Source organism: Scyliorhinus canicula, chromosome 11, assembly GCF_902713615.1.
Source record: "Scyliorhinus canicula chromosome 11, sScyCan1.1, whole genome shotgun sequence".
Lineage (NCBI taxonomy): Eukaryota > Metazoa > Chordata > Chondrichthyes > Carcharhiniformes > Scyliorhinidae > Scyliorhinus > Scyliorhinus canicula.
In genome coordinates, this window is record NC_052156.1 from 4,685,726 (window position 1) to 4,711,191 (window position 25,466).

A 25,466-nucleotide genomic window follows, 5' to 3' on the forward strand; every position below is an offset into this window, starting at 1 on the left:
TCCCGGCAGGGGTCTGGGTCTCCCTAAGGTTCCCGGCAGGGGTCTGGGTCTCCCTAAGGTTCCCAGCAGGGGTCTGGGTCTCCCTAAGGTTCCCAGCAGGGGTCTGGGTCTCCCTAAGGTTCCCGGCAGGGGTCTGGGTCTCCCTAAGGTTCCCAGCAGGGGTCTGGGTCTCCCTCAGGTTCCCAGCAGGGGTCTGGGTCTCCCTAAGGTTCCCAGCAGGGGTCTGGGTCTCCCTCAGGTTCCCGGCAGGGGTCTGGGTCTCGGGACCCCCACTGTGGCCAGGGGTGAGTATGCAGAGAGGGGTTCTCCAGCTCGCTGGGTGGCACTCTGAGTGAAGGCGGGACACGTAAGGTTGGGGGAGGTTTGGGGGATTTGAGGGTCCCGGGGTGGAATCCGGAACTGATTGTCGGTCTGTCTCCCTCTCCAATTCCTTACAGAGACCAGAATGGATGGTGGTGTCCGACCCGCAGAGGAGTCCCTCGCAGTGCTGGTGGCAGCTCCTACGGCCAGACGCTGACAAGGCAGCGGTGTTGGCGCAGGCTGGAGGTGGCACCCCATGTCCAGGGGGCTGCCCCACACCCTGCAGACCCAGCCGCCCGTCAGGCTGAGCAGGAACCCAGAGGGAGATGCTGGCGAAAGCCCAAGGTGCACAGGCGTCGTTGGTCATACAAGGCGATGGCGGACAGCAGGTGCCACAGGAGACAACATCTCAACAAAGAGACAGTGCGGCTCCTGTGCCACATCCTCGCGGACTTGGCACCCTGCGGAGGAGGAGGGCGCCTGCTCCCGGTGGCCATGAAGGTCACTGCAGCCCTGAACCTTTATGCCACCGGTTCATTCCTGCGGCCACATGTGCGGGATTTCTCCAGCTGCAGATATCCTGTACGCCGGGCAGCCCATCCCCCACCTTCCCCCACTATCCCACCCTCTCTTGCCCCCCCCCCCCCATTCCCCATGTTCCATTCTCCCATCGCTGGGATGCCCCCAGGGGGTAACTGATGCCATGCATGTTGTCTTGCGAGCACTGGGGCATCAGGGAGTGACCTCCATTAATAGGAAGGGTTCCACTCCCTGAATGTTCAACTCGTGTGCGGCCACCTCTTTCTGGTCTTGCACGTGTGTGTGCACGCTTCCCAGGGAGTGTGCACGGCAGCTACATCCCGGGACAACCGGAGATCCCCGGCATCTTCAAGGACCACCCCAGGACGCCGGGTTCGCTCTTGGTGGATAAGGGGTACCCCTTCAGGTCCTGGCTGATGGCCCCAATGCTGAGGCAGGAGACCAAGGCAAAGATTGATATAACGAGGCTGATATTGCGACCCATGCTGTCAATGAGCGGCACATCAGACTGCTCACAATGTGATTCTGATGCCTGGGCTGCTCTGGTGGTAGCCTACAGTACACCCCCCAGAGGGGCTCCTGCTTTGTGGTGGTCTACTGTGCCCTCCACAACCTGTCACAGCAGCATGGTGGAGGAGGAGGGACATGCGGCCTTGTCTGAGGAGGATGCTGAGGAGGAAGAGAACCAGGAGGGGATGGAGGATGAGCCGGTGGAGGAGCCACAAGAGGAGCCAGAGGATGGAGGATAGGCAGCCGACGGCACAGGTCCAGCAAGCTGGAGCACCAGGAAGCCCCTTATCCTCACCCGCTTCTCATAGGGCAAGGCTTTGTCCATCAGCTTACCCCAACCCCCCATTCCCCCAGCCCCCCATTCCCTCCATCCCCCTCCTTCTCCATCCCTCATCTCCCTCCTTCCCCATTCTCCTCCTTCCTCCTCAATCTCCCTCCTTTCCCCATTCCCCCATCCCGTTGCTACCCCCATCCCCCACCTTCCCCACACTATCCCACCCTCTTTTGCTCCCCCCCCCCCCCCAATTCTCCCAGTGCCTGTGTAATATTCCCCCAGGGTGATGGGCCTGTGTCAGTGGGTCACTATCCGAGGCAGGAGAGTGACGCTCACTCGCTGTGAGGGAAACTCTGCTGCTCCTCAGGGTCTGCCAAAGTCTGACTCCTGTCTGTCTGCTGCCATCATGCTCAAACCCATCGGGGGCATTTACTCTTGGAACGCTGTGCCCAGTGGGGAAGGCAGAGGGCATCAGGGGGTAGGGGCGCAGGCAGTGACATTAACATGGCAGAGGCTGCACATGTATCAGGTGTAAAGGTGCAACATGATTTAATGCTGCACAATTGACATTTCCATTGCCCCAAGCATCAGATTTCGATTTGTGACGTGTACCACGGTACAGTGAAAGGTATCGTTCTGGGTTCAGCCCGGACAGATCGTTCCATTCATGAAAAAACATAGGACATACGATAGATACACAATGTAAATACATAGACACAGAAATCGGGTGAAGCATAGGGAGTGTAGTACTACTCAGTTGAGAAGATGTGTGGAGAGATCAGTTCAGTCCATAAGAGAGTGATTTAGGAGTCTGGTAACAGCGGGGAAGAGGCTGTTAGTGCACGTTCTCAGGCGTTTGTATCACCTGCCCGATGGAATAGTTTGTAAGAGAGAAAAACCCGAGTGGAAGGGAATTGTGACCCCCCCCCCCCCCAGTGCCCACTCAGTGATCCTCAATCTTCATGACCTTCTGTGGTCTACTGTTGCATCGACAGTGGCTTTGGTACTGGACCAAAACCCCAATATTTAATTTTTATTTAGTGAGACTGTGAGGGAAGGATACCTCGGTCCAGGAGGGATTTCATGAAGAAATAGAACTTTTGACACTGCTTTACAGAAACGATCTGACTCCTGTCAGAAATCCTGGCTGTATGTCTTCAGAGGCTGTTTCCATTGGCCTGCTTCAGCGTCCCCTTGTCCTCAGGCAAGTCTGCACTGCTTTAAAGACCGTTAATCTATTTTCAATTAAACTGCAGAGACTTGCAGTCCCAGCTTGATCCAAAACAGAACTAAAACTAAAAATGCTTTCTCAAAATGCCTGATGCCTTTGTTCCACCCAGCAATTACATCATCTCACCAAGCTAATCCCCCCCCCCCCCCCGAGGGAATCCCCTTAATAAAACAAAATTGCATTAGCCCAAACAATTTCCAATGGTTAATTGCCCCTCTGAATCCTAAAATCTTTGTTGTCTTTCAAACCCAGATACCTTTAAAACATGACTTCAGCAGTCAAACACACTTCAACCCAGGCTTTTAACCCTTAATTCACCAAATACTTATAATACAAATTCCTACATTATCACACGTCCCATTAAGAAAAATGAACCAGCAAAATAAAAAGCCCTTTAACTTAAACATTTTCATCACTAAACACAACTTATACTCCATAGGATATATACCATATTATATTTAAACATGCAAACGTTGTAAGGATCCTTCCTGTTTATTCACTTATCGCCCCTGTCTTTTATTTTGCTGTTATTATTTTGATCCATGGATGATTAATGGACATGTGCCTTTAAGGCAAGCAACCTGTATCTTTAATTCAAGCAGAATAATCCGTAAGTTACAGGAGAGATCGCTGTGTTGGTCTGGGCTGGTTTGAACAGGAGATAACAGACTCGCCGCCACCACAGAGAGAGATGAGTTCGGACTCAGTTTGATTCATTGACTGGTGAGTGCTATATCCCCCCAGAAAGCCTGTTGTAAGGACTGTATTATATAACCTACAGGGACCTGAATATAAACCATGAACTGAAAGCATAGTTTCAAGAGATGTAAGGTGCCTCTCCAGAAAATCTGTGCGTATTGCATTTCTAAACTACAGAGCACATTAATGAATGAATGATTCTACAGAGAAGCTGGTACAGGCTGCAAAAGGAGACTTTAACCTGAAAGCTTGTTGTGAAGAATGGTGTGCAAACACCATCATCTGAAACAAAGACTCTTTTGCCTTTCACTTGTGATTTTTACCCCTTTCTACCCTCTGTGTTTGTCTGTCTCACATGCTTGTTTAGGTGGTGGGGGGGGGGGGAGTTAAAATGGGGAGTTAGTTAATAGTTAACTAGTTGCATTTGCTGCATATTTAATCATAGTTCTTATTATTAACAAATAGTAATTGTTTTTAAATTTGCAAACCTGGTGACTGTAATTATTGAGCAGCCATGGTCCAACGACTTTGGATATTTTTAGTTAATTCTCTTGCACTGTGACTCTGGGGCAAGTGGGGCTGAAAGTGATCACGTATTAGCCCAGGGTGCAACAACGTAAATATGAGTATAGTCAATTTCAGTCTTCTTTACCACCTTCAAACTTTCTAGTCTTCTCACACTTCATTGTTGTGATAAAATCACATTTTCTCTTCCTGCACATGTGTCATTTTAAAGTTAAAAGATTGTAACAATAAACTCCATCTGAACAGTCTTGCATCTCAATCTTTAATCTTTTCCAAAAACATTAATGGATTATGGTCTGTCTATACAATTGTCTCAGATTAATTGTTGGCAACATCAATGTCAAAATGTTGTGACTCCAATACCTGACCCAATGTCTCCTTCTCAATGGTTGAATATTTCATTTGATGAATATTTTGTTTCTGAGACAAATAACCGACAGGCCTTTCGATACTTGAAATGAAAATTAAATGAAAATCGCTAATTGTCACAAGTAGGCTTCAAATTAATTTACTGTGAAGAGCCCCTAGTCGCGACATTCCGGTGCCTGTTCAGGGAGGCTGGTACGGGAATCGAACCCACGCTGCTGGCCTGCCCTTGGTCTGCGTTAAAAGCCTTCTGTACTTTTGCATCATCCTGCGACAGTCCAGCACCAACACTCACATCACTCGCATTGGTTCACACTTTAAATTGTTTGGCATGATTAGGCGTCATCAACACTGGTGCGGGGGCAGCACGGTGGCGCAGTGGTTGGCATTGCTGCCTCACGGCGCCGAGTTCCGGTTCAATCCCGGCTCTGGGTCACTGTCCGTGTGGAGTTTGCACATTCTCCCGGTGTCTGTGTGGGTTTCGCCCCCACAACCCAAAGATGTGCAGGGGAGGTGGACTGGCTAAATTGCCCCTTAAATTGGGAAAAAGTGAATTGGGTACACTAAAATTAAAATAAAAACACTGGTGCGAAGGTTAACACATTCTCAGATTATCAAATGCCTCCTGACATTCTGATGTCCACTGACATAACCTCACTGCTGAAATTTGACATGAATTTCTGGTAGAAACCACTCATGCTCAGAAATCTCAGAACTTCTCTCCTTGTTGATGGTATTGGAAACTCCCCGATAGCTTTAGTTTTCACATTCCGTGGGGCCATCCCATGTCCAATTGTATGGCCCAAGAATGTGACTCGAGCTTTTGCAAATCCATTTTTAGCCAAATTTACCACCAATCCAGCCTCCTATAGTCAATCAAACAATTCCTTTAAATGGGCCAAAATCTTCTTCCACACTTGACCGAACACCACCAAATCGTTAATGTACACGGATTTCACGTGGGATTGGATTCTAAAACGAGGGGGGGTGGCAATTGAAATGGGAAGTATAGTGACAGACTCGGGGGAGGTGTGTTATGGTGAGTGGGAGGGGATGCTGGTGGTATTAGTGAACATCGATGCCCCGAACTGGGACAATGTTGAATTTATGAGGCGGGTGCTGGGGAGGATCCCTGACCTGGACTCGCATCGGCTAGTTATGGGGGGGGTTTAACATGGTTCTGTGTCTGAGACTGGATCAGTCGAGTTCAAGGTCGGGGACGGTGTCAGTTACAGCTATGGAGCTAAGGAGGTTCATGGAGCACATGGGGGGGGGGGGGGGGGGTGGATCCGTGGAGGTTTGGGAGACCGAGGGGGCCCTAATAGACTTTTTTATGTTTGATAGAACGGGGGTAGTGGATGTTGAGTACTCGGCAATAGTGGTGTCGGACCATGCCGGCACTGAGTGGACCTGCGGGTGAGCAAAGTGGGGGGGCCAGCGCCCACAATGGAGGTTAGATGTGGGGTTGTTTGCGGCGGAGGAAGTGTACAAGTGGGTGAGGAAGGCCATCCGGCGATATGTTGCGATTAATGAAACGTGGGAGGTCTCGGCAGGTACGGTGTGGGAGGCACTGAAGGCAGTGGTCAGGGGGGAGCTTATATCGATTCGGCCAGAAAGGGAGAAGGCGGAGCTGGTGGAGATAGAAAGGCTAGTGGAGGTAATCCTGCAGGTCGACTGGATATATACTGAGGCCCTGGAGGAAGGGCTGTTAAAGGAGCGGCAGAGGCTGCAGATGGAATTTGGACTACTATCTACAGGTAAGGCAGTGGGGCAGTTAAGGAGGGCGAGTGGGGCAGTGTCTGCGTATGGAGAGAAGGAAATTAGGATGCTAGCGCACTACTTGAGGAAGCTGCGAGGGAGATCAGGAACAGGATTCTCCGACCCCCCCCCCCCCCCCGCCGGGTCGGAGAATCGCCGAGGGTCGGCGTGAATCCCGCCCCCGCCGCCCTCCAAGGTGCCCCCACGGTGGCCTAGCCCGCGATCGGGGTTGACCTATCCACGGGCAGGCCTGTGCCATGGGGGCACTCTATCCTTCCGCACCAGAGGCTGTACCGGTCCGCCATTCCCGGTGCAGAAGCGAAGCCCTCTGCGCAAGCGCAGGGATGACGCCAGCACACGCTGCCGCTCCCGTGCATGCACCAACTCGCGCTGGCTGGCAGAGGCCTTTCGGCGCCAGTTGGCGTGGCGCCAAGCCCCATTCCCACCGGCCGGCAGAAACCACTCCAGGGCGGGCCTAGTCCCTGAAGATGCGGAGGATTCCGCACCTTTGGGGTGGCCCGACGCCAGAGTGCTTCACGTCAGTCCGTCCCGCCGGAGTTGCCCACCCCGCCAATTACGGAAAAATCCCGCCCATGGTCTTGTCCCCGGCGGGGGTCAATGGGGGGTTTCGGGACTTTTATAGCAAATGATATAAGTCGGAACCCCCAGCTGGGGCAGAAACAATGAGGCGGTTTTTAGAGGGGTTGGAGTTACCGAATGTGGAAGAGGAGCTGGTGGTGGGCCTGGGGGTCCCAATTCGGCTGGTAGAAGTGGTGGAGGGGCTGGAGGCGATGCAATCGGGCAAGGCCCCGGGTCCGGACGGGTACCCGGTAGAAATTTATAAGATGCTCTCGGGGACATTGGGGCCACTGCTGGTAAGGGAGCTGGGATAGCTCCCCCCGCCCCCCCTCCCCCCACCGCCCCCCTCCCCCCACCGCCCCCCTCCCCTCCCCCCACCGCCCCCCTCCCCTCCCCCCCCGCCCCCCTCCCCCCCCAGCCCCCCTCCCCCCCCTGTCCCCCCCCGCCCCCTCCCCCCACCCCGCCCCCTCCCCCCCCCAACCGCCCCCCCCTGCCCCCCCCGCCCCCTCCCCCCACCGCCCCCTCCCCCCCCGCCCCCTCTCCCCCCCCCACCGCCCCCTCCCCCCCACCGCCCCCTCCCCCCCGCCCCCTCTCCCCCCCCCACCGCCCCCTCCCCCCCCCACCGCCCCCTCCCCCCCCACCCGCCCCCTCCCCCCACCGCCCCCTCCCCCCACCGCCCCCCCCCGCCCCCTCCCCCCACCGCCCCCTCCCCCCCCGCCCCCTCCCCCCACCCCGCCCCCTCCCCCACCGCCCCCTCCCCCCCCCCCCTGACATTGCCGCAGGCTTCAATCTTCCTCATTCTAAAGCGGGAAACGGACCCGGACCAATGTGTGTCATAAAGGTCAAACTCCCTGCTGATGCCAAACTACTGGCTAAGATCTTGGCCTCGAGAATAGAGGATTTTGTGCCAGTGGTGACAGGGCAGGACCACACGGGGTTCGTGAAGGGGAGGCATCTGGCAGTCAACATCAGGAGGTTACTCAATGTGATTATGATGCCCCTCCGAGGGAGGGAGGTGGTGGTCGCCATGAACGCAGAGAAGGCCTTTGATCGGGTGGAGTGGGCCAATCTGGGGGAGGTCCTGGGGCGGTTTGGGTTTGGGCAAGGTTTTATGGACTGGGTCCTGTTGCTGTACCAGGCGCCGGTGGCGAGTGTGCGGACAAACCGAGTGAGCTCTGGCCTCACTGGGGGACAAGGCAGGAGTACCCACTCTCCCCACTGTTGTTTGCCTTGACTATCGAGCCATTGGCAATGGCGCTGAGAGCATCAGGGATCTGGCGGGGATAGTGTGGGGGAGGGGCCTGGAGCACAGGGTCTCGCTATACGCGGATGATCTATTTCTGTATATTGCAGTCCCGCAGGGGGGCTTGGAGAGATTATATGGATACGGTCGGAATTCAGTCGGTCTTCAGGGTACAAATTGAATATGGGTAAGAATGAGGTCTTTGTGAGATCGCTTTATTGGCCTGTGTCCCTGGAATCACTCCTGTCCCTCACTCCTCAGCCCTCACCCCACCCCCACCCCGAGGCCAATCTCCCTCACATCCCACCCTGTACCAAACCCCAACACCTGTATTGTCCTCTGGCCGGGTGCCATTTACACGCCTGCCACCAGCTACAGACTCCACAGTGTAACTCACCACCATGCTTCTCACCATGACTACGTGCCTCCGAGGAAGACAGCCCATAATTACCAGGAGCAGGAGAAGACAGGAGGAGGCAAGCCGGCCCTCAGGGCTCTCACCCCTGCCAATCTAAGGGTGCTGCAGCTAGCGGTGGAGGTGGAGGAGGGCGCTATCTCCCAGGTGGAGGTGGGAGTGGGACAACCAAGTGAGCCCCTAGTGCAAAGTGATGTGCCTGTAGCAACTGTCCCCCAGACCACTCCTCCCCGAGATCTCCCCGGTGGAAACGTCACAGCCATGGTTCTAGATGTCCAAAGTTTGGGGCAGACTGTGCGGTCGATGGCTGAGGCTCAGGAAAGGGAAGATCAGACACAGGCAGTCATGTTTATTTTTATTTTATAAATTTAGAGTATCCAATTCTTTTTTTCCAATGAAGGGGCAATTTAGCTTTGCCAATCCACCTACCTACCCTGCATATCTTTTTGAGTTGTGGGGGTGAGACCCACGCAGACACGGGGAGAATGTGCAAACTCTACACAGACAGTGAACCGGGGCCGGGATCGAACTCAGATCATGAGCACCGTGAGGCAGCAGTGCTAAGTGATGGACCCGTGCCGGTGACTCCCGGTGACTACAGACGAGGTGCTGGGAACACCTCAGTGATTCCTAATCCCCCCCACCTCCCACCTGACACTGCCGTATCTGATGGGCAACGGGCAGAACAAGGTGGCAACCTCATGACCTTTGATTCCTGAAAGTCGGACAGGACCATCCAGGTCCAGGCCCTCCAGAGGACGGCCACCAATGGCCCCTCAGGTCAGAGAGTGAGGTAAGCAGCAGGCCGCCTCCACGTCTGGTGTGCTGTCTGGGGTCACACTGGGAAGGAGCGGCAGGCTACGCAAGATACAAAAGTTAGACACAAGTTAGACACCAGTTAGTGATGCAGGTAGGCACTGGGGAGGGGTTGGGGGTGGGGGTGGTGGGGAGCTGGGGTGGTGGGATCCTTTAGGAAAGGGTTGCAGGAAAAGGCCGGGGATTGGGCCTAGGTAGGGTGGTGTTTCAAAGGGTCGATGCAGACTTGATGGGCCGAATGGCCTCCTTCTTCATGGTAAGGATTCTATGATTCTATGATGGGAGTGACAGGAGGATGGGCCATGCGAGGATGTGATTGATTATAGGGAAGGGGAACCATTTAGAAGGGGCTTTGGGCTTTGGGGAGAGTATGGAGAGGTGGAACAGGGTGGGGGAGCTGTCGGTGGCCAGGCCTCGCAGTGTGAAGATCGGGAGGTGATTACATTTTCCCGTGTGCGGCGGCCTGGAGCACACGCTGAGCGGTCTTCGTTCCAGCCCGGGCTCCATGGTCTGATCATCCTGAACCTGGCGTTCTTCCTCCTCCTCCAGCATGCCCCCCTCTGCTGCCTGATGTTCTGACGGAAGCAACAGGCCACCACGATGTTGGAGACCCTCCTGGGCTATAATGGAAAGCCCGATCGGAACAGTCCAGGCACCGGAACCCCATCTTTCAAACGCCGTTGTGCCGCTCGGAAACGCTCCTGGTTACAGCATGGGCGTCGTTATAACGGAGCTTCGTCTCAGTCTGGGGCCTCCAGACAGGCCCCATTAGCCACGACCTCAGCGGGTGACCCTTGTCACCCAGCAGCCAACCCCCCATCTGAGCGAGCGCCTGGAAGGTGGCGTGAACCGGTGAGTCTGCCAGGGTGAACGAGTCGTGTGCGCTGCCTCGGTATCATGCAGACATGCCTAATGTTGGCAGTCACATACCGACCGCATGTCCAGGGGGTACAACCCCTTCCTATTTATGAATGGCACTCCGTGATGAAGCAGTGCCCAGAGGGGGTCATGTGACACATCTATCACCCCCTAGCCCTGCAGCATGCCAGCGATGCCGATGAATCCCGGGGCATCCTGGTGGGCTTTGTCCAGATTGAAGGGGATATCATCCACTGCCCGGCCAAAAAGGGCAACTGTGACAGTGTGGATGTACCTGTGAACGGACATCTGCGATATACCCGGGCATCTGCGATATACCCGGGCATCTGCTATATACCCGGGCATCTGCGATATACCCGGGCGTCTGCGATATACCCGGGCATCCGCGATATACCCGTACATCTGCGATATACCCGGGCATCCGCGATATACCCGGGCATCCGCGATATACCCGTACATCTGCGATATACCCGGGCATCCGCGATATACCCGTACATCTGCGATATACCCGGGCATCTGCGATATACCCGTACATCTGCGATATACCCGGGCATCTGCGATATACCCGGGCATCTGCGATATACCCGGGCGTCTGCGATATACCCGGGCATCCGCGATATACCCGGGCATCCACGATATACCCGGGCATCCGCGATATACCCGGGCAGCTGCGATATACCCGGGCATCTGCAATCTATCCGGGCATCTGCGATATACCCGAACATCTGTGATATACCCGGGCATCTGCGATATACCCGGGCATCTGCTATATACCCGGGCATCTGCGATATACCCGGACATCTGCGATATACCCGGGCATCTGCGATATACCCGGGCATCTGTGATATACCCAGGCATCTGCGATATACCCGGGCATCTGCGATCTATCCGGGCATCTGCGATATACCCGAACATCTGCGATATACCCGTACATCTGCGATATACCCGGGCATCTGCGATATACCCGGGCATCTGAGATATACCCGAACATCTGCGATATACCCGGGCATCTGCGATATACCCGGGCATCTGCGATCTATCCGGGCATCTGCGATATACCCGGACATCTGCGATATACCCGGGCATCTGCGATATGCCCATACATCTGCGATATACCCGTACATCTGCGATATACCCGGGCATCTGAGATATACCCGGGCGTCTGCGATATACCCGTGTGTCTGCGATATACCCGGGCGTCCGCGATGTACCCGGGCATCCGCGATATACCCGGGCATCTGCGATATACCCGGGCATCTGCGATATACCCGGACATCTGCGATATACCCGGACATCCGCGATATACCCGGACATCCGCGATATACCCGGGCATCTGCGATCTATCCGGGCATCTGCGATATACCCGGGCATCTGCGATATACCCGGGCATCTGCGATATACCCGGGCATCTGCGATCTATCCGGGCATCTGCGATATACCCGGACATCTGCGATATACCCGGGCATCTGCGATATACCCGGGCATCCGCGATATACCCGGGCATCCGCGATATACCCGGGCATCCGCGATATACCCGGGCATCTGCGATATACCCGAACATCTGCGATATACCCGGGCATCCGCGATATACCCGGACATCCGCGATATACCCGGGCATCTGCGATATACCCGGGCATCTGCGATATACCCGAACATCTGTGATATACCCGGGCATTTGCGATATACCCGGGCATCTGCGATATACCCGGGCATCTGTGATATACCCGGACATCCGCGATATACCCGGGCATCTGCGATATACCCGGGCATCTGCGATATACCCGAACATCTGTGATATACCCGGGCATCTGCGATATACCCGGGCATCTGCGATATACCCGGACATCTGCGATATACCCGGACATCTGCGATATACCCGGTCATCTGCGATATATCCGGTCATCTGTGATATACCCAGGCATCTGCGATATACCCGTAAATTTGCGATATACCCGGGCATCTGCGATATACCTGGGCATCTGAGATATACCCGGGCATCTGCGATAGACCCGTACATCTGCGATATACCCGGGCATCTGCGATATACCCGGGCATCTGCGATATACCCGGGCATCTGAGATATACCCGGGCATCTGCGATATACCCGGGCATCTGCGATATACCCGGGCATCTGCGATCTATCCGGGAATCTGCGATATACCCGGGCATCTGCGATATACCCGGGCATCTGCGATATACCCGGGCATCTGCGATATACCCGAACATCTGTGATATACCCGGGCATCTGCGATATACCCGGGCATCTGCGATATACCCGGGCATCTGCGATATACCCGGGCATCTGCGATATACCCGGGCATCTACGATATACCCGGGCATCTGCGATATACCCGGGCATCTGCGATATACCCGGGCATCTGCGATATACCCGGACATCTGCGATATACCCGGGCATCTGCGATATACCCGGGCATCTGCGATATACCCGGGCATCTGCGATATATCCGGGCATCTGCGATATACCCATACATCTGTGATATACCCGGGCATCTGCGATATACCCGGGCATCTGCGATATACCCGGACATCTGCGATATACCCGGGCATCTGCGATATACCCGGGCATCTGCGATATACCCGGACATCTGCGATATACCCGGGCATCTGCGATATACCCGGGCATCTGCGATATACCCGGGCATCTGCGATATACCCGGGCATCTGCGATATACCCGGGCATCTGCGATATACCCGGGCATCTGCGATATACCCGCGCATCTGCGATATACCCGGACATCTGCGATATACCCGGGCATCTGCGATATACCCATACATCTGCAATATACCCGGGCATCCGCGATATACCCGGGCATCTGCGATATACCCGGGCATCTGCGATATATCCGGGCATCTGCGATATACCCGGACATCTGCGATATACCCGGGCATCTGCGATATATCCGGGCATCTGCGATATACCCGGGCATCTGCGATATACCCGGGCATCTGAGATATACCCGGACACCTGCGATATACCCGGACATCTGCGATATACCCGGGCATCTGCGATATACCCGGGCATCTGCGATATACCCGGGCATCTGCGATATACCCGGGCATCTGCGATATACCCGTGCATCTGCGATATATCCGGGCATCTGCGATATACCCGGACATCTGCGATATACCCGGGCATCTGCGATATACCCGGGCATCTGCGATATATCCGGGCATCTGCGATATACCCGGGCATCTGCGATATACCCGGGCATCTGCGATCTATCCGGGCATCTGCTATATACCCGGGCATCTGCGATCTATCCGGGCATCTGCGATCTATCCGGGCATCTGCGATATACCCGGGCATCTGCGATCTATCCGGGCATCTGCGATATGCCCGGGCATCTGCGATATACCCGGACATCTGAGTTATACCCGGGCATCTGCGATATACCCGGGTATCTGAGATATACCCGGGCATCTGCGATATACCCGGGTATCTGAGATATACCCGACAAGTCCCCGCTCAGCGCCTGGAATAACCCTGAGGCATAGAAGTTAAGGGCGACCATCACCGTAATGGCAACCGGGAGTGGGTGTCCTCCTCTATGCCTCCATGTTGCCAGGTGAGAAGTCTCTGGCAGCACATGTGGTCCGGCTGGTCCTCGAATGACTTGCGCTGACGGTATAAACGTGTCCTGATGGGATGTCTCCTTCACACCTCCTCCCCCTCGGCCTGTTGGATGGCCGCCTCTCCAGCCCCTTCAGCAGGCCCCTGCTCTTCTGGGGCCGGCTCCTCCTACGCAGAGTCCTCCCCCAGAGGGCCCTGTGCCTCCAGCCTCCGTGCATCTGTGACCAGAGCCGCGGGAAGGCAGACAGCGAGCGTTCCTGGCTGAAGTCAAAATCCATCTTCTGCAAGTTGGGAAAAGGGAAGACGTGTTAACAAGATGTGAATTCCATCGCCCGTCCAAATCCAACAGGCTACATGGTGACACTGAGTTACACTCCAGCTCCACCCTCCACATGTCCCCCCAAGTCCACCCACCCCTCAGCCATTCCCCCCCGATGTGTTGCCTCCCACACTGCACACCTTTGCCCATCAGTGAGTGGCACCAGGGAGCCTCTATCCTCACTGCCCGTCCCTGTGGGCAGGGGTACCGATAGCTGCCACAACCTGTGTCGGCGATAGGCTCTGCGATCTCTGTCCTGTCTCCCCAGTGGGGTCTGCTGTGGGTCTCCTCAATCGGGTGGGCCTTGTGTTATCTCAACAGCAGCTTGGCATGCGGAGACAGGGTCACTGTGCCTAATGGTTAGAGGCTTGTGTGTGGGTAGGTCCTACAGGTGGGGGGTGAGGCAGGAAGGTGTGCGTATGCTGGGAGCGTAGCTGCAGTGTGACGTGGATCCTGAGTGTGATTGCGTCAAGGGGCAGAAGATTCAGCCCTTTGTGTTTAAATGTAAGTAATCAGGTCATGGGATTTGAGTGGGACAAGGATGATGTTATATCTGGGAAATCTGGGGTTGAAGCAGTCAGATTTTGATTCAGGCAGTTTTGATTTGGCTGTGAACAGAACAGCAACTTTTGGAAAGAGCTGCCATGTTAAACAATGGTTTGGCACAGACAAGAATCCACAGGCTGTTTCCTGAAGGATCTCTCTTTCCCCAAAAGATATTCATTCAGTGTTACGACTCCCTAGGCTAGTGTGTAGTCAATTCCAGCCCCACTTGACCCGAAGTCGCAACACAATTGAAATTAACTCAATTTTAGAAATACTCAAGGTTTTTGGTCCCCGGCTCCCCAAAAACAAGTCACCAGGTTTGTAAATGTAAACATAATTAACTTCTATTAATAATGATAACTATAACTAAAGGGCAGCAAATACAACTGGTTAACTATGCTCTAATTTCTAACACCCCCCCCCCCCTCTCCCCTTTAACTCATCTCACCGTCTATACACAGGGACTGATTTAGCACAGGGCTAAATCGCTGGCTTTGAAAGCAGACCGAGGCAGTCCAGCAGCACGGTTCAATTCCCATACCAGCCTTCCTGAACAGGGGCCGGAATGTGGCGACTAGGGGCTTTTCACAGTAACTTCATTTGAAGCCTACTTGTGACAATAAGCGATTTTCACCGTGCAAGCCAGATAAACACAGAGGGGAAAGAAGGGTGTCAAAATAATACTAAAAGTAAAAGGATTAAAGTCTGTTTCAGTTGGATGTCTTCCAGTTAGATTGTCCTTCAGTCTGGACCTCCAGTAGGATGAGGAGTTTACTTTCTGTCTGTAATGGTTTCCACTGTAGACTCATCAAGGTCCAGAAACTTCTCTACAGAGTCAGAAACAGCAGACAGGAAATATCTGGGAAAGAAAGAGACAAACACACACAAAGAGCAACACGCAACCTCTCATCGTAGCAACCAGGAGATTTCCCTGCTGGGTTCTCTGAAAAATCCCCACCTGGCAGGACCCAATCGCTGTCTGTTGCTGGGCAGAATACAATCCCTGGCCAATCCACTGGCTACCAGCCAACCAATCGAACCGGATCCCTCCAATTTCTCGGGTAATGTCTGAGTTCTTCTGTTCAAAATCTAAATCTTTTTTTAAATGTATTTTATTTCAAACATATTCAAAAGTACAAAAAACATGAATAAATCAAAGAACATTCTCCGCATGTTTGTGCATCCCCCTGCGCCACGCGATGAACAATTCCTCAAACATGGTCATGAGCAGTCCCCACCGTGTCTCAAAGCCCTCTGCTGATCCCCTCAATTCAAACTTGATTTTTTTTCCCAGCCGGAGAAAGTAATACAAGTCCCCCAGGCAGCCCGCCATTCCTGGTGGCGTTGTCGAATGGCATTCCAGCAGAACTCTTCACCGGGAAAGAGAGGCAAAGGCCACATCATCGGCCCTCCTGCCCTCCATCAGCTCCGGTATTTCCGATACCCCAATAATCGCCACCATAGGGTCCGGCCCGGGCTCGACCCCCACAATCTCCGATAGCGTCCCAAACACCCCCTCCCAGTACTCACACTTCTCACACCCCCAGAACATGTGCGCGTGATTTGCTGGTCCTCGCCCACACCTCTCACACTGAAATCTAAATCTCCATAACACAGCAAACTATTGAGTTCCTTAGTAAGAAGTCTTACAACACCAGGTTAAAGTCCAACAGGTTTGTTTCAAACACGAGCTTTTGGAGCGCAGCTCCTTCCTCAGGTGAATGGAGAGGTATGATCCAGAAATATATATATAGACAAAGTCAGAGATGCTGGACAATGCTTGGAATGCGAGCACTTGCAGGTAATCAAATCATTACAGATCCAGAGAGAGGGATAATCACAGGTTAAAGAGGTGTGAATTGTCTCAAGCCAGAACAGTTGGTGGAATTTTGCAAGTCCAGGCCAGATGGTGGGGGGGTGGATGTAATGCGACATGAATCCAAGATCCCGGTTGAGGCCGCACTCATGTGTGCGGAACTTAGCTACAAGTTTTTGCTCGGCAATTCTGAGTTGTCGCGTGTCCTGAAGGCTGCCTTGGAGAATGCTTACCCGGAGATCAGAGGCTGAATGCCCTTGACTGCTGAAGTGTTCCCCGACTGGAAGGGAACATTCCTGCCTGGTGATTGTCGCACGATGCCCGTTCATTCGTTGTCGCAGTGTCTGCATGGTCTCGCCAATGTACCACGCTTCGGGGCATCCTTTTCTGTAACGTATGAGGTAGACTACATTGGTCGAGTCGCACGAGTATGTGCCGCGTACCTGGTGGGTGGTGTTTCCACGTGTAATGGTGGTATCCAAGTCGATGATCTGGCATGTCTTGCAGAGACTGCCCTGGCAGGGTTATGTGGTGTCGTGGTCGCTGTTCTGAAGTCTGGGCAGTTTGCTGCAAACAATGGTTTGTTTGAGGTTGCGTGGTTGTTTGAAGGCCAGTAGTGGGGGTGTGGGATGACCTTGGCAAGATGTTCATCTTCATTGATGATGTGTTTAAGGCTGCGAAGAAGATGTCGTAGTTTCTCCACCCCAGGAAAGTACTGGACGACGAAGGGTACTCTGTCTTTTTTTTAAATTTAGATTACCCAATTATTTTTTCCAATTAAGGGGCAATTTAGTGTGGCCAATCCACCTACTCTGCACATTTTTGTGTTGTGGGGGCGAAACCCACGCAGACACGGGGAGAATGTGCAAACTCCACACGGACAGTGACCCAGAGCCGGGATCGAACCTGGGACCTCAGCGCCGTGAGGCGGTTGTGCTAACCACTAGGCCACCGTGCTGCCCCAAAGGGTACTCTGTCAGTGGTGTCCCGTGTTTGTCTTCTGAGAAGGTCAGTGCGGTTTTTTGCTGTGGTGCGTTGGAACTGTCGATCGATGAGTCGAGCGCCATATCCCGTTCGTACGAGGGCATCTTTCAGCATCTGTGGATGTCTGTTACGCTCCTCTTCGTCTGAGCAGATCCTGTGTATACGGAGGGCTTGTCCATAGGGGATGGCTTCTTTAATGTGTTTCGGGTGAAAGCTGGAGAAGTGGAGCATCGTGAGGTTATCTGTGGGCTTGCGGTAAAGCGAAGTGCTGAGGTGACCGTCCTTGATGGAGATGAGTGTGTCCAAGAATGCAACTGAATTTGGAGAATAGTCCATGGTGAGTCTGATGGTGGGATGGAATTTATTGATCTCATCGTGTAGTCGTTTCAGTGATTCTTCGCTGTGGGTCCAAAGGAAAAAAATGTCATCGATGTATCTGGTGTATAACGTTGGTTTCATAGAATTTTTTTTTACAGTGCAGAAGGAGGCCATTCGGCCCATCAAGGTTGAAGGTTCTGTGCGGTGAGGAAGTCTTGTTCAAACTTGTGCATGAAGACGTTGGCATATTGAGGTGTGAATTCGGTCCCCATGGCTGTTCCATGCGTCTGGATGAAGAATTTGTTGTCGAAGGTGAAGACGTTGTGATCTAGAATGAAGCGGATGAGTTGCAGAATTGCGTCTGGAGATTGGCAGTTGTCAGTATTGAGGACTGAGGCTGTTGCAGCAATGCCGTCGTCATGGGGGATGCTGGTGTAGAGTGCCGAGACATCCATTGTGACGAGGAATGTTCCTGGTTCAACTGGTCCATGGGTGCTGAGTTTCTGTAGGAAGTCCGTCGTGTCGCGGCAGAAGCTGGGTGTACCTTGTACGATGGGTTTCAAGATGCCCTCAATGTGGCCAGAGAGGTTCTCACACAGGGTCCCATTGCCTGAAACGATAGGACGGCCTGGTGTGTTGGCCTTGTGTATATTCGGGAGGCAGTAGAGATCTCCAATGCGGGGATTACGTGGGATGACAGCACGTAGGGTGCTCTGAAGGTCTGGATCCAAGGTCTTGATCAGTCTGTTGAGTTGGCAGATCTGTTCCTTGGTTGGATCTGCAGGTAACTGTCTGTAGTGTTCCTGGTTGTCGAGTTGTCGGTACACTTCTTTGCAGTAGTCCATTCTATTCAGTATGACGGTAGCCCCTCCTTTGTCTGCTGGTTTGATTGCAATGTTGCGGTTGGTCTTGAGAGCGCGGATGGCGTTGCGTTGTGCTTGGGTGACGTTCGGGGCTACCTTGTGAATGCGACTGATGAATCTGGCATTGACGTGACTCCTGACGGCTTGAGCATACATGTCGAGTCTCGGGCAGCGGCCTTCCGGAGGGGTCCAATTCGACTCTTTCCTTTTCGTTTGCTGCACCGCAGATCTCGCGGTCTGCTGTTCACGTCTGTCACACGGGCATCGTGCGACAATCACCAGGCAGGAATGTTCCCTTCCAGTCGGGGAACACTCAGCAGTCAAGGGCATTCAGCCTCTGATCTCCGGGTAAGCGTTCTCCAAGGCAGCCTTCAGGACGCGCGACAACGCAGAGTCGCCGAGCAAAAACTTATAGCCAAGTTCCCGTGGGCCTCAACCAGGATCTTGGATTCATGTCGCATTACATCCACCCCCCACCATCTGGCCTGGACTTGCAAAATCCTACCAACTGTCCTGGCTTGAGACAATTCACACCTCTTTAACCTGTGATTATCCCTCTCTCTGGATCTGTAATGATTTGATTACCCGCAAATACTCGCATTCCAAGCATTGTCCGGCATCTCTGACTTTGTCTATATAAATATTTCTGGAACATACCTCTCCATTCACCTGAGGAAGGAGCAGTGCTCTGAAAGCTCGTATTTGAAACAAACCAGTTGGACTTTAACCTGGTGTTGTAAGACTTCTTACTGTGCTCACCCCAGTCCAACGCCGGCATCTCCACATCATATTGAGTTCCTGACTTCCCCTGCTCGACTTAAAGGCAAATGTCCATGAATGATTCATGGACCAAAAACAATAACAAAGTGAAAGAAATGGGAAATAAGGGAATGAGCAGGAAAAGTCCTTGTGACAGTCGGTATTCCTGTGTTTGTTAAATGTATTTAAAAGTGGGGGCTTGACGCAAGATAGGTTTTGTTTGCTTGTAGATAAAGAAAATAGTAGTTAGGAGTTGAAGTGTTTCATTTTATTGTTTAGTAGTGTTTTACTGGTCAGCTATTTCTTGTCTGAAGTTAAAATTAGTTCGATGCTGTGTCAGTAATAAGGTTGGTTTGTTAATTTGCCACATCCCTATTTGAGAGAGAACCAACTCCTGCAGCGAAGAATCCTTTCCCCTCAGCCTCCGGTATCCTAGTCACTGTTGGGGTTTGGTCTGGGATCGTACTAAATGGCAAAGGTATGTGATAGGGATGATGGAGAGAATCTTTCCTCTGGTTGGGGGAGGAGTGGCGGATTCCAGGTCAAGGGAGACAAGCCTTGAAGTTGGAGCCCGGCTGAATGGAGCAATGAAGGCAGGTCCTTCCTCACACAAAGGGGAGCGGAAATCAGGAACTCTCTCGCAAAAAAAATGGATTCTGGAGGTGAATTTGAAATTTCAAAACTGGGTTGGGTTTTTATTGAGGGAAGGGTATAAGGGTTATGGAATCTAAGGGGCTGAATGGCCTCCTCGTGTTCCCTGTGTCCTAGCTTGGAGGGGCTGAATGGCCTTGTGTTCCCTGTGTACTAGCTTGGGGAGAGGCTGAAAGGCCTCATTGTGTTCCCTGTGTACTAGCTTGGAGGGGCTGAATGGCCTCCACGTGTTCCCTGTATCCTAGCGTGGAGGGGCTGAATGGCCTTGTGTTCCCTGTGTACTAGCTTGGAGGCGCTGAATGGCCTCCACGTGTTCCCTGTGTCCTAGCTTGGAGGGGCTGAATGGCCTCCACGTGTTCCCTGTGTACTAACTTGGAGGCGCTGAATGGCCTTGTGTTCCCTTTGTACTAGTGTGGAGGGGCCAAATGGCCTTGTGTTCCCTGTGTACTAGCGTGGAGGGGCCAAATGGCCTTGTGTTATCTACCTTCCACCTTACCTCTAGGCCCAGGAGGAGGAACTCGTCGCTGTCAGCACACACCAGCCCCTCCAGGGTGGTGAAGTAGATGGTGGAGGACAGGCAGGCCACGCAACAACATTCACACACCGGTGCCTTCCACAGGCTTCCATCAAACGGAGACAAACAGACTCCCTCGAGGATGGGTCTGAGTAAATTCAACATATTAAAGAGAATTGATAACAGCGACAGATGGAGCAGAATCACCACAATCCCTCACTCCCCACACCAACTTCTCCATCTTCCTTTTCATAAGATTCATCAATCTGCAAATCCTTTAGGTCTCCAATATTCTCATTTTGAACATGTGCCTCCCGCATCCCAACTATTCTGCAATCATGACAGGGTCTGTCAAATCCAACGTCATTCATTCTTTTACAGTTCCTCATCTCCCCTCCATTCCCCCCTCCATCCCCCCCTCCATCCTCCATCCTCCCCTCCGTCCCCCCCTTCGTCCTCCCCTCCGTCCCCCCCTTCGTCCTCCCCTCCATCCCCCCTCCATCCTCCCCTTCATCCTCCCGCCTCCCCTCTGCCCTCTCGCCTTCCCTCCACCCTCCGCTCCATCCTCCCCTCTGTCTTCTCACGTCCCCCTCCCCTTCATCCTCCTGCCTCCCCTCTGCCCTCTCGCCTTCCCACCACCCTCCGCTCCATCCTCCCCTCTGTCTTCTCACGTCCCCCTCCCCTCCCTCCTCCATCCTCCCCTCCGTCCCCCCCTTCGTCCTCCCCTCCATCCCCCCTCCATCCTCCCGCCTCCCCTCTGCCCTCTCGCCTTCCCTCCACCCTCCGCTCCATCCTCCCCTCTGTCTTCTCACATCCCCCTCCCCTCCCTCCTCCCTCCTCCCCTCCCTCCTCCCCTCGCTCCTCCCCTCGCTCCTCCCCTCGCTCCTCCCCTCCCTCCTCCCCTCCCTCCTCCCCTCCCTCCTCCCCTCCGTCCCCCCCTTCGTCCTCCCCTCCATCCCCCCTCCATCCTCCCCTTCATCCTCCATCCTCTGCCCTCTCACCTTCCCTCCACCCTCCGCTCCATCCTCCCCTCTGTCTTCTCACGTCCCCCTCCCCTCCCTCCTCCATCCTCCCCTCCCTCCTCCCCTCCATCCCCCTTCATCCTCCTGCCTCCCCTCTGCCCTCTCGCCTTCCCTCCACCCCCCGCTCTATCCTCCCCTGTCTTCTCACGTCCCCCTCCCCTCCCTCCTCCATCCTCCCCTCCCTCCTCCCCTCCCTCCTCCCGCCTCCCCTCTGCCCTCTCGCCTTCCCTCCACCCTCCGCTCCATCCTCCCCTGTCTTCTCACGTCCCCCTCCCCTCCCTCCCTCCCCTCCCTCCTCCCCTCCATCCTCCCGCCTCCCCTCTGCCCTCTCGCCTTCCCTCCACCCTCCGCTCCATCCTCCCCTCTGTCTTCTCACGTCCCCCTCCCCTCCCTCCTCCATCCTCCCCTCCCTCCTCCCCTCCATCCCCCTCCATCCTCCCGCCTCCCCTCTGCCCTCTCGCCTTCCCTCCACCCTCCGCTCCATCCTCCCCTCTGTCTTCTCACGTCCCCCTCCCCTCCCTCCTCCATCCTCCCCTCCCTCCTCTACTCCATCCCCCTTCATCCTCCCGCCTCCCCTCTCGCCTTCCCTCCACCCTCCGCTCCATCCTCCCCTCTGTCTTCTCGCGTCCCCCACCCCTCCCTCCTCCCCTCCCTCCTTCCCTCCCTCCTCCCCTCCCTCCTTCCCTCCCTCCTTCCTTCCCTCCCTCCTCCCTCCCTCCTCCCCTCCCTCCTCCACTCTCCCCTCCATCCTCCTGCCTCCCCGTCCTCTCTATAGTCCCTAAAGCAATGGGTCTCAGTGATCACTTACGTCTTGACCGACTGTTTGGTACCATTTGAATTTTCGAGTATGGACGGAACACTCCACACAGCAGCCCTGCAGGCTGGGTCGGTCCTACAGGAGATTAAGACTGTCAGAAGCTACGGGCAGAAATGAGGCATTTACTGATATAATGGGCGCGATTGTGCTGCCTCTTTGCGTGGCCGGTGCCCAGCTCGTTGTGCTGGGTACATCGTGGGAGAGGCCCTAAATGGCGCTTAGCCCCGCGCGAGTTACCCAACCCCACACAGCAAGCACCATCTGGATGGCTGGGCCGTCCAGATAATCATATTTAAATGAGCCATTGGCCAGTTCCTGGGTACTCTGGTAGCCCTGGATTGCCAAACTGTGAGGATGAAAGTGCGAGGGTGCCAAGGTGCCAGGTTGGCGCGACCATGATTCGAGGCATGTGGAGGTCCATGCCCGTCAGAGCGAGGTGAAAGGGGGTGGGAGCATGTAGGGGGAGTGAAGGGGGGACCTGAAATGGGGGGGCCTAAAAGGGGGGCTGGAAAAGGGGTTTCAGCGACCCCATAGTGAAGTGTGCTCAATTGGGGGTGAAATGCCCATGTCTGCGGGGGGTGGCGTTTTCTGTGGATGGGGGATGTAGGGGACCCTCCAAGCACACTCTGAGGGGCACCCTATCAAAATGGATCCCTGATCAGTAGGTGCCAACCAGGCCAGCGAGTTCGGCTCCCCATTGCTGAAAAAGGGCTCGACTCTCCGTCCCACGGCGACCGAAGTCCGTTTCCCGATGTGACGGAGAATCGGGTGTCGAGGGAAAATCAGGATTGGCACCAGGCGCCAATCTGAACGTGATGCTGCGACTCCCGCTGGTGCCAGGATCGAGGTTCATGTCCGTGCGCCAGCGAGAGGTCTTAATGAGCCATTCAGTGGACCGGGCACCATAGTCTCCGGCCCTCCATGATTCTGCCGCGTGGGCACGGATCACTTCTGGTATTTGTCAGCGTGGCCCTGAGGTGGGGGAACTCGCGGTTGGCCAAGGGGGCAACCCCTGAGGGGCGGTTCCCCCAAGGTCCATCCAAGGGCCATCATCCCGCCCACGATGCACTACCTGCCCATCCCTCCTCTACCAGACCACCCCCCTCACAAACCCTTAATACGGAGCTGCCCCAGGACCCCTTAACTGAAGGAATCTCCACAGGGACCCCCAAACTAGAGGGACCCTCCACAAATCTCCCCCCCATTCCCCCCTCCCCCCCCCCCTCCCTCCCCCCCCCCCCCCCCCCCCCCCCCCCCCCCCACCATAAACAAGACCCCTGTCTGGAAGCTAGAGAGCAGTCCAGACAGTGGCTGTCAAAACATTTACACCTGTCCATTCCTCGAAGGCTCCATATGTCCATTCCACGAAGGAGAACGGCTGTGACCTGCGTCTAGACCCCGCAGATCTATTGGCTACAAGCCATTCACAACTTTCTAGTAGCGGGCTGTGATTGACAGCTTCCACAAACCAGCTGCAGCCTTGTTCATTCATCTCCCTTCATGGATCAGTGACTCTAAGTGTTGAAGCCCCAATGATTACAAACATTGAGCACATCAAAGAGAGGTAAGTGCATTCCAATCACGCGCTTGATGGACTGGAATGCACTTGGTGCTTGGAATACACTTACATTTCTTGGTCATTGGGGTGGTGAGCAGTGATGGGTCACTCACTGGGCAGGTCCTACCACATGTCACCCCCACATCCTTGGCCCAGCCCCCTACCGCCACCGAAGGCGATATATGGCGGAACGTCGGACTGTGGAAGGGGCTCTGCCAACATCACCACCCCACAATCCCACAACCCTGGCCTCCCACTCCACCCCTCCCGGTACACCCTCCACTCAGCCTAATCCATCCCTCAGACCCTTCAGATAGAAGACCGAGGCAGTTCCAAACGTCAATAAACAGAAGTTTATTTGTCCCTGTACTATGTACAATAACTGTGACCTCGCCCCTGTGCACTGCTCCCGTGCCAACCTAACTGGTCTTCACCTTTCTAATCTTACGTGTCCTCATGCTCCGCCTTGGAGGGTGCAAAGGTGACAGGTCAGATGTGGGTGTGGCCATTGCGTATCCCACTCTCTGACCTGGTCCCGTTTGGCAGCCGTACTCTGGAGAGACGCAGTCTGGATGGGTCTGGCAGACTCTCGGGTGTCACAGGTGACGAGATGCCACCTTGTTCTGCCGGCTGCCCATTGACGCACCAGCAAAGGTTGGGGTTGGGGGGGGGGGGGGGTCCGAGGCAATGCGGTGTTCCAGCACATCCCCTGCAGGAGACCCTGGCAGGGCACCATCACCTCCCCCTCCCTCAGGGGGCCTGATGGACCCTCGGGCTACTCCATAGGATGGGGGTGTGGCTGGAATGTGCTCCGGGGCTCTGCCATCACCTGGCACTGCCAGTCCTGGAGTCCCACTCTCATCTCCGTCAGGGTCTCGAGGCTCACGGTGATGGAGCATTGAGACTGGGCCACGTCCCTCTGGGACTGAGCCGTGTCCCTCTGGAACTGAGCCGTGTCCCTCTGGGACTGAGCCGTGTCCCTCTGGCACTGAGCCACGTCCCTCTGGCACTGAGCCACGTCCCTCTGGGACTGAGCCACGTCCCTCTGGGGCTGAGCCACGTCCCTCTGGCACTGAGCCACTGGCCCTCTGGGACTGAGCCACGTCCCTCTGGGCTGAGCCACGTCCCTCTGGCGCTGAGCCACGTCCCTCTGGCACTAAGCCGCTGGCCCTCTGGGACTGAGCCGCTGCCCCTCTGGGACTGAGCCACGTCCCTCTGGGACTGAGCCACGTCCCTCTGGGACTGAGCCACGTCCCTCTGGGACTGAGCCACGTCCCTCTGGGACTGAGCCACGTCCCTCTGGGGCTGAGCCACGTCCCTCTGGGACTGAGCCACTGGCCCTCTGGGACTGAGCCACGTCCCTCTGGGGCTGAGCCACGTCCTCTGGGACTGAGCCACTGCCACTGGGCTGATGCCACCGCCCCTCTGGGACTGAGCCACTGCCCTCTGGGCTGAGCCACGTCCCTCTGGGCTGAGCCACGTCCCTCTGGGACTGAGCCACGTCCCTCTGGGACTGAGCCACGCCCTCTGGCACTGAGCCAGTCCCTCGGGACGAGCCACGTCCCTCTGGAC

At 55.0% G+C, this 25,466-nt stretch overlaps 1 protein-coding gene across 4 annotated transcripts in view; it reads right to left on the reverse strand.

Moving 5' to 3' along the window:
* The window catches only part of LOC119973753, a 211,078-nt gene that overhangs the window by 121,221 nt on the left and 64,391 nt on the right, over positions 1 to 25,466 (reverse strand). For all 4 annotated transcript variants that reach the window (XM_038812175.1, XM_038812174.1, XM_038812177.1 and 1 more), the window contains 2 exons: positions 22,328 to 22,411; positions 20,480 to 20,645 (listed from right to left, as the gene is read on the reverse strand). In XM_038812175.1, the coding sequence (XP_038668103.1) occupies positions 20,480 to 20,645; positions 22,328 to 22,411 (250 nt within the window). The remainder of the gene's footprint in view (positions 1 to 20,479; positions 20,646 to 22,327; positions 22,412 to 25,466) is intronic.